This window comes from Aplysia californica, unplaced genomic scaffold (assembly GCF_000002075.1).
Source record: "Aplysia californica isolate F4 #8 unplaced genomic scaffold, AplCal3.0 scaffold00093, whole genome shotgun sequence".
Taxonomy (NCBI): domain Eukaryota; kingdom Metazoa; phylum Mollusca; class Gastropoda; order Aplysiida; family Aplysiidae; genus Aplysia; species Aplysia californica.
In genome coordinates this window covers 1,420,643-1,430,278 of record NW_004797363.1, presented here as the reverse complement: position 1 = coordinate 1,430,278, position 9,636 = coordinate 1,420,643, and the positions used below count along the sequence as shown (strand labels likewise).

The 9,636-nt window shown below is 39.4% G+C and overlaps 1 protein-coding gene across 1 annotated transcript in view; it reads right to left on the bottom strand.

Annotated features, from left to right (window-relative positions):
- The window catches only part of LOC101855092 (multiple epidermal growth factor-like domains protein 10), a gene marked incomplete at its 5' end in the record, with an annotated part of 72,693 nt that overhangs the window by 61,680 nt on the left and 1,377 nt on the right, over positions 1–9,636 (bottom strand). The window contains one exon of the mRNA XM_013080633.2: positions 390–1,614. Within this exon, the coding sequence (XP_012936087.2) occupies positions 390–1,614 (1,225 nt within the window). The remainder of the gene's footprint in view (positions 1–389; positions 1,615–9,636) is intronic.

Here is a 9,636-nt window from a genome sequence, read left to right as displayed (position 1 = left end):
GTGTGTGTGTGTGTGTGTGTGCCCGCGCGCCTGCACGTGCGTGTGTGCGTGTGTAAGAGTATATTATATTGTTATGCGTTTGTGTGTCTGTGTGTGCGTGTGTTTATAAATGTATGAACATCTTAACATTAGTCTCTATTTCATATGAGTGTGGGTCAACTTAAGTTTTAAAACTGTCACTGGTGAAGATTTAGAATTAAATTCCGAAATCTAATCTTCACAGTACAGTCACCTGAACGAGGCTAGACTGTTTTCAGAAATCAAATGAACTACATGTAGATAAAAACGGCAGTGCTAATTATTTGTTATACAAACAAGAAAATGAAATTGGAAAATCTAAAATCTGATCTATTTTCTGAAAAAAAAACTTTCATTAAGTGGAAACTCACAAAAACCCAAGTTCCGTCCTGCTTCCGTAGAATTGCACACCCCAGTGACAGCATCACACGGGCCGAACCTGCACTCACAGCTTTTCTCACAATTGTCTCCAAAAAGTCCATCTGGACAAGAGACAGTCTGGTTACACGACGTTCCCGTCCAGCCATCAGCACAGCCTTGTGGGCACTTCCCTGTCTCTACTTGACATACCAAATCGTTCTTGCAGAAGCACCAGTTCTGGCACTGGAGTCCAAATGTGTTGGAAGGGCACGGCTCAGTAAAGCAGAAGCCTGACTTCTTAGCACACGCGCCTTCGAAAGGACAACGACAGGTGGATTTGCACGAGTCGCCAAACTTTCCATTTGGACAGACCGTGGTCACACAAGAGCCTCCTTTATGACCTTCTGGACACCCATGAGAACAGAAACCGTCGTTTATGGCACATTGCTGACCGTTTGAGCAATAGCAAAATTTGGAGCAGGTCTCGCCGTATCTCCTAAAAGGACACTGTGTTATGTTGCAAGCATCTCCATGCCAACCTGGGAGACAACCCTGTGGGCAATGTCCGGTGTCAATGTTACAAGCTAGGGAACCAGCGCAGTTGCATTGGTACATGCACCTCGGACCAAATCTGTTCCTGTAACAGGGCAAATAGTTACATGACTTAGTCCGATAGACATAGTTGCACATCTTGTAACCGCATTCTATCTTTTTTCCCGGGCACGCAACTAACACCCATTTGCATTTATTAATTTTTGACTCCATGGGGATACAAGTTTCACACAAAGCCCGCTGCTTTGACTTACAATCTATTGTCGCCAGCTTCGTGCTATTGCCATAAATTACGACACAGTCCTGTTTAACGTCGGTTGTTGGGAAACCATCATTCCAAAATGCAGAGTTGATCTCTGCTTCATTGGTCCATTGGTAACCAGCAATTCCTCTACCAGTGGCCCCAACGAACGCCCGCGAGTTTAATGTTGTAAAATGATAACTATCTAAATTGGAGAGTTGAGACATGTCTTGTTGCGTATATATTTTGGCTAACCAACTTCCGTAGTCGATGCATGCCTGTTTGTGAGTTGTGTAATCTTCCATTTCCGTATTGAGAAATAGATACTTCACGCAGGGTTTTCTGCCAGGGCTAGCAGGGGTCTCAATAGTGCAGCCGTGTGCTCTTTTTGCTCTACAGTGTGGAAGATAAATGGATAGCAATAGCAACTGAATAAGCAGAACCTTCTCCCGTGTACATAAGCAGACGGCGCCATGAACAAGTGTTGAACGATTCATATTTTTTTTCTTTTTAAAGCTGGACCTCAGGCGAAATCCCATCACAAGCACATATTTTCAGCTTTACCTCTCGTAAACAATTGCCATAATCATACATACAGGTGGAACGATTCTCAGAAAGATACATCTTTGATTTACGTCACTCCTTCAAACATCCGTTCAATGATGCACACTTTTTTTTAAACAAATAATCTGTCATTGACGTTAGAGTTATTATAGACGTTTACTATTGATAGTGATAGTATCTAGATCTAGATCTAGATCTATTATCTATTTGTGGTTGCCGAATTTTGCTATTCAAAAGGCTTTTTAATGGCTGCATCGATCGACATGCGGTTTTCGCCAAAAGATTCTTTAAAATATTCTCCAGATAATGGCACCCTTCGTTTTTGCGGTTTTGATACAGTTTTGCTGCAAAAAGCAAAATTTCTTTATTTCGCCGATCGTTTTGGTGGGCCGACGCTACTGCCTCTGTAATTTTAGAAAATCCGCCAGGTTTGTTTATTTCAAGTCGTACTTCCGTTCGATACTATCGCGCATTGTCGCGCAATACTGAGCACTATTTTTAGTGTGCGACCCGTAACTCTTGTTTTCTTTTTTTAATTGGTGCTAAATTCGACTGTGATCCTTTCGTTTGATGCCCATCATCACTTTTTCTGAACTCTTTTGTCAAATTCTTGTTTTTGCTACTGGGAACAATCAACACGTTTCTGTACAACCACGACAGTCTATGCATCTATTATATATTTGGCAACTTGGAAACACACGTGCCACTTTTCTCTCAAGATGTATTACTCCATTCCAGTGGAGTGTAAACATTATAGTAGACCAGTGATATTCAGTAGATGTTAATGCACCGATCATTCCTGTCATCGAAAGGGGGCCCAGCTTGTCTTATTATAATAGAGCTAAGCCCGTTTGTGGGGTCAATTAAAACTTTTTATACAGGAGCCTATAAAATCTACAAAAATATGATTCAGACAAAAATTGTCCCAAAGAGTTACGTGGGCATGTTTTCAAAGTTCGGAAACTACCTTTTGATTTCTCAGGTTCGAAAATTTTTTCCTGTAAATCGAAGCTCTCAGATGTTTTCACTCTGCCCTTAGCCATTTCATATTTTTCTGGGGACTACTTCCGTTCAGTTTGCGCTTCATCGTTTGTGAGACAATTAATTCTATTATTTCCTGATCTAGAATCTTGATATCCAACTCTGTTTGGATGAGTGCTTTACAGTGTTGATGGATACTTCAGGCCAAACTTGGTTGTATTGACTTTTTTTTAAAGATACATTTGGTGTAGTCATGTCCCCAACACGTTGAGTTCGTTTAAACCCGCAAAATGTTTACTTCGTTGTATTGACGTTTTCAAAATTTGGCGCGTATTTTGGTGCGTAGTATTTTATAGAGCAAGACTCTAGAGCTAGGTCTCTCTATATCCTAGATGTATTTAGAGCACATAATTCAAGACTGAATTTGGAGTAGTTAGCAAGACCAGAAGTGCGGTTTGTGCTTTGTCTCGTGCGTGCCAAAGTTTTTTACTTCGTGTTTACGAAACCGTTTCTACTGTTTCCAGATCTAGAATCTCGATAGGCCTATCTAACTCTATTTGGGTGTGTGCTTCGCACAGTCGATTTGTACTTCAGGCCAAACTTCATTGTATTGGCGTTTTTAAAAAATACATTTGGTGAAGTCATGTCCCCAACACGTTGAGTTTGTTTAAACCCACACAATGTTCACTTCGTTGTGTTGACGTTTTCAAATTTTGGAGCGTATTTTCTGCATAGCTTTTTATAGAGCAAAGTAGGTCTCTATATCCTAGATGTATTTGGAGCACAGAAAATGTCAATCTTGATCCAGATCTGTTCAGAATAAAGATGCCCATGGAATGTTAGTTAATAATGTAGGAAGATGCCCCCCTAAACGTAGAGTTAGAGGTGAGAGAGAGATGAAACGGAGAAATGCGACTATCAATCAGAATTTACGTTCTGATAGTCAGAATCTGGAGGACCTTGAGCGTGCTAGGCCAAGAAAGAATGGGCCAACGTTAGTCTTTGCGTGCTACGCACAGTCCTTTAGTGAAGCTGAAGTTGATCGGAGAGAACGGACACATGACTATAGAGAATTGTGTCGTATGTGAACATTGCAATGTCATAAGATGGACAGAAGAGCGAAACACATTCTGCTGTCAAAATGGTAAATTTAGTCAATTTGTACCTGCCGCGCCCCTTCAGGAACTAATAAAGTGTTGCGATGTAACACAGAGCGGCAGCTCTTTCTTACCACACTGTAGGTCATACAATGATGCTCTCGCCCTTGCTTCAATTGGGTGCTGTGAACAAGCTGAACAGGGCTTCAATCCAACCTTTAAAATCAAGGGTAAGCATTTTATCCTATCCCTATACATGTGTATCACAGTTCGTGGAACAGGTCTATATCTTGTACATATAATAGTAATATTTTATTGAAATATGAGACCATGGAGAACAATCAACTCTCCAGATATATACAAACATTCTAATTTAATTTAGTAAGAATTTTACGACGCACGCGCCTGCTTAAAGTCATATGAGAGCGCGAAAGACAAGTTGGTTGCTTTCGCGACAGTTCTTAGCACAACATAATTTTAGTCAATGATCAAATTGAAATAAAGGATCTCACAGTATTAATAGTACAAATCTATAGAAAAAATGTATTGAGATTTGCGATTATAAATTCCACTATATTCCAACTGGATTCTTACTCGTATCGAGCATAGCCATTGAGATTGGACACCTCACGTTATGAGACAGGTCGGCTATCAGTAACTGGCGTTTGTCACGGTGTAGCGTTTATTAAATAATAAGATAAGATAAAATAAGATACATCTTTATTTTTATTGTCCTGGCACTTTGGTTTGATGTTTCACCACGTAGAAACACACACACACACACACACACACACACACACACACACACACACACACACACACACACACTCACACACACACACACACTCTCTCTCTTCCCTCACACATCCTCTCTTCCACACACATGGGTGCACATAACCATAATAATACAATAGTATGCTTGCACTCACAGTCACATGCATAATATTAAGTGATCAGTAATTATGAATATTAATAGTGCTAAGCTAAATACGTACTCAGTATTCTGATTGTAACTCAACGGTATTCTGATATCGTATGCTTTAAAGGCCATAGGAATACTTATAATATTGAGATGATTAGTATGGTAGATGTTTAATGGATGATGGCAAAGGTGACTTCTGTATCTTACTTTGTTACAGATCCGAACCCTAGGTGTTTTACTTCTGGTTGATATTTTTATTTAAGGGAACAAGGGATTTTCATTCATGTAATGAAAAAGATGGAACAATTTTTTGAGTGCAAGCGATAATGTACATGTATAAATCCCTGCCTTCTTATTCTCAGATAAGGGGTTCATTTTAAACTTTAATTTTCTTTTTCTCTGCACTGTTTTCATTGCAAACCTACATTTTAGTCTAGAAAATAACACCCTTGAGGATGGAGCATCCGTTGTTTTGTCATCGGCATTGTTTGATTTCCTCTTCAGATTTGTGTCTATCTTCGTTTTTCTCCATTCCATACACCCTGCCCTATGGTCTCTGAAAATCTGGTTTCCTTTCCCTTTGTTCTTTGTCTTTGATGCTGTTCTGCTTTTCATACACTCTCTTCCCTGGGTTCTTGTTTCGCCTCTCTCTGTCTCTCCTTTATTACTTTTTTCCAGAAGGAGTCAGCTTTGCCTCGGGGAGGGGGGGGGGATAGCAAGTGTTTATAAAAAGTCATGTTTGAGAAATCAACTATCAATAAGGTCTACCCTTCATACAATTAATCTAGATGTAGCATACGTGGCATAGTGCTGAGGTCAACTAAGCTTAGCTGATTTCCTGTGTGACAAATTTTCTGCGAAGAAGATTCTTATTTTCTTACTTCCACTTACATCTACGTCTCTGCAACAATGCGAAATGCACTTCTAAATCTGCAACTAAATAAAAGATCTAGAACTAGACGTACATTTTAAAAACTCTTATGTTAAATTGGTAAAATGGTACAGGTTTAACGCCCGTAAAAGGTGATTTCAGAGGTGGGACGATCTTAGAGTTTAACGTCCTCTCAGAAAGGATGGAGCCAAATTATGGGAAATTTGTGTAAAGTGTCTTTCTCAAGGACACAATTTAGGACCAAGCTGAGGCTCGAACCCTTAAACCCACCATATCACGATTACTTAGGACTCTTCCTTAACATTTATCAACATAGAAGGTTCTAGACTTCGGTGGAACAAAAGGAGGTTGCATTATTATTATCTTCTATGTAGAAAAAATGGAAGGTTTTGTCTTTCTTTTTACACTGTTGTTCCCTCGCTATTGGTCTCAATTCCATCCTGTTACCTATATTAAAGAATCACAATACAGGAGTTTGTTGAAAAAGTAAAAACACATCATTCATATAATAACTATTATGGGGTTTTTTTGTGCTTAAATGACCCACTTTCAACCCGAACTTTGGTCAGTTTAGCTATTTGACACGTACCCCTCCTTCCTACTATCTTGTATACTCTCTTGTTACTCCCAGTTCCTTCCTGTTACTCAAAGATAAAAAATACAATTCTGGTGTACTGTTGAAAAATCCCAAACATGCCTTTAGTTTTAACCTCTTTCATTTATTCTATTTAGCTTGGACTTTTGCACTATTTTGCGTCATCGTTCACTACAGTGCGGCACATGAAACGAAACATGTAGATTTTCTTACTCTGAATATAATTTGAAGAATAATTTTTGCTTATGACAAATTAAGCGTCTCTTTTGCTGAGTTTCCCGGTATGAACTGTTCTCTTATTGTCAACGACCAAGACTATATAAAATTAGTTTAAGTTGTTGGGGGTCTTTTATTTTAGATATTACTCAAGCAACATGCTTTAGTAAAATACTAATGTCAACTTTTTCATGTAACCACCAAAGGACTCCCAATGCGTCCTTCTATCATTACCTAACAGGGAAACGTGCTGGGTACATTGTATTAGAAATTTTACGGGCAGCGAACTGAGTAAGTTCATAGGATACGTTCTTTGTTTGTTTTTTAGCTGAATGATATCAAATTAATAGAATGATGTGGACTTTTCATTGATATGTGTGACATCGTGGTTAAACCAGTTACTGATGAATTTGAAGAGACCAACATTCTAAAGGACTTTCGTTACGGAAGTCCTCCCCAACATTCTTTCGTCCATTTTGACAAGTTTTATCGAATTTTTGTTTTGTTTTGGGTTTGCTTGGTTTTACTTGGTTTCTTTCGTCCTCAATACCTCTTATGTCCATTTAAGAACACATTAACGTATGGATTAAAAGTAAAGTTGTTGCCGCATCCGATCTGGACATTGGGGATTGCCTTGTTAGGGAGACAACTTCCTGGGCCTTCGGCATATTATTTTGGTAGGGTGGCCAGTTCCTTTCTTCCTTTACTTCCCTAACTCGAAGTCAGTTATCCATTACTGCTGGGTGGGCAGGAGGGGGCGAAAAAAATCCAGGTCCGAACCGAGGCTTCAACCGCTTTCTACTTCGGACGCGAGCGCGGAGACGTTGATTAGAGGCACAAGAAAGTAGGTATTGACAACCCCAGTTTTCACCATGTCGTGAAACATATTATGGGCTTTCGGGGGATATGAAAAGGAGAACAACAGAAGTTGGGTCTTTCTTCTGTCTTGCTCACTTGATTAACAGCGGGTTTCCCACGCCCACCCCAGACCACCTTTTTCCAGAATCAAAAGACCAAAGAAGCACACTTACAAAGTAACATTAGATAATGTCCCCATATGTTAATGTTTGTTTTCCGTGAATGAGCTCAAAACATGGAAAACAGATCATGAGCTTTGTGTTTTTCACATATCCCACCTTGTACACTTTAAGCTTCTAGTTTCTTATTTATTATTTATTGATTTTTCGGCCCCGGTTAAGCTAAGGAAAGTTGAATTAACAGCCTCTTGTGAGTGCAAGAATTAATCTTCGCTTACTTATGCTGGATTATTACTCGAAAGAAGGGCCAATCTTTAATCCGTCAGTATAGCTATGCAAGATAATATTTTGTAAATGATTTCATGTGATTAGGCATAATGTATGCAAAATAACAATAACATCCGTCAGCTCGAGCACCCGTTTTCCTTTGATACGTGGTATAAAATCTAGCTGAAGTAAAATTCTTGGTAACTGCATTTACAGCCCATGTTTGAGTGATAGCAGACGATCAGGATTTGAAGTGGGGAAAGGGAATAAGAGATGGAAGAAGTTGGAGGAAGAAGTGGGGAGTGCAATTTTGAAGAAGCAGAAGTTGTATCCCTAAAACTACACTATTTAGGCCATTTAGGAGCCCGGCTGCCTCGTCCCTGCCGGTTAGGACCAACTTGAAAAGAGAGGAATACAGGGGGTGGGGGGGTGGCGAAGTATTGGGTGGGGTTACAAGCGTTTATGTTAAGGAAATGTTCGAGGTATATATAGGAATACAAACAAGAGGGGAAATATAGTGGTAAGGAGGAATGGACAAATCAAAAGATGAAAAAGCGAAAGCAAAAAAGTAACCGAGAAATACTAATATATTAGTAGAACTTTAGTATCTAAGGGAGGAAGAACCGCGTCGTGATAAAGATGAGACACTTGGTATTTTTCTTCTTCTTCTTCTTCTTCTTCTTCTTCTTCTTCTTCTTCTTCTTCTTCTTCTTCTTCTTCTTCTTCTTCTTCTTCGCTCCCAGCAACCCCCCTCCCCCCCACTAGTAGCACCGTGAAGACTTTACCTGTTAATAATATCTGTTTTCTTAGACGTTTTAAATAGATACAATTGTTAATTTAAGCGTTAATTAGTGCTCGGAATCATGTTAAACGCTAATATTTACAAATTAATCATGTATGGGAATGTAAAATGTAGGTGCTTTAATCATGAACAGGATTTCATAAAATGCAGGCGCTTTACGCATCCATCGGCACACTTAAAAACATTTGAGAGGCAGACTTCGATCATGTCTGCCAGGTTCAACCCAGACTGAAAGGGACAAAACACCTCAGCATTAAAAACCCGATATATTCGATGAAAATTCTCCCTTTTCGGGAATCATACTTGGGTCTCCTGCGTGCACGGCGAAACGCCTAACCGTTACACCACAGGTGCTGTTACATGTACAGTTGAGAAAGCTGATCACAGAAATGCTCGTTCCGACCCGGGTGTGGATTACACATCCAGACAAGGAAGTAGGAGCATCTGATTCTGAACTAGTTTAGATATGAAGAAGCAAGTCTGAGAGCAAACAATGTCGTTATTATTATGTCAACGGAAGGCCGATTACGTTGCATAATGACGGATCTGCAGAAGACAAATTTTGCTAAGGCATTTTTTGCAATCAGTCTATTTTTTCATGTTTGCCGTTGTGCAAGGTATGTATTTTACATAAGTGCATCTGGTTTTTAAGTAGTCTGAAACCGACTTCAAGTTACTTACCTGATATACACAACGAATAGTTCATAACAATCCTTCAGAATTGATTTTTACAAATCATGACAGTTTGGCAGTTTACCCTTCTGTTCATTCCAAAATGTTGGACCAAATGTAGGGCTCCAGGATAAAAGAATAGAATTCATTGCTACATTTCCCCATGTTAAAAAAATTGTAATGCATGTAAATCAAGGCAACAATGGTTTCATTCAACATCACTCGTTAATGAAATATTGTATAGGCAATGTGTCTGTGTGTCTGGGGGTCAGGGGATTGCTTTGAAGGTGTTGGATATTTTTCCTGCTCCAGGTTCAGAATCCAGAACTCACTGTATTGATTGTTGATGAGTGTGCTGCGGGAACAGGCTCTACATGCCGGGGTTTTGTTTTGAAGTGCTCTTTGAACCTCCTGTTGATGAAGCCATGTGGGAGCTGCTTTCTATTTCTGAGCTCTTACAATATTTATATAAATATATAT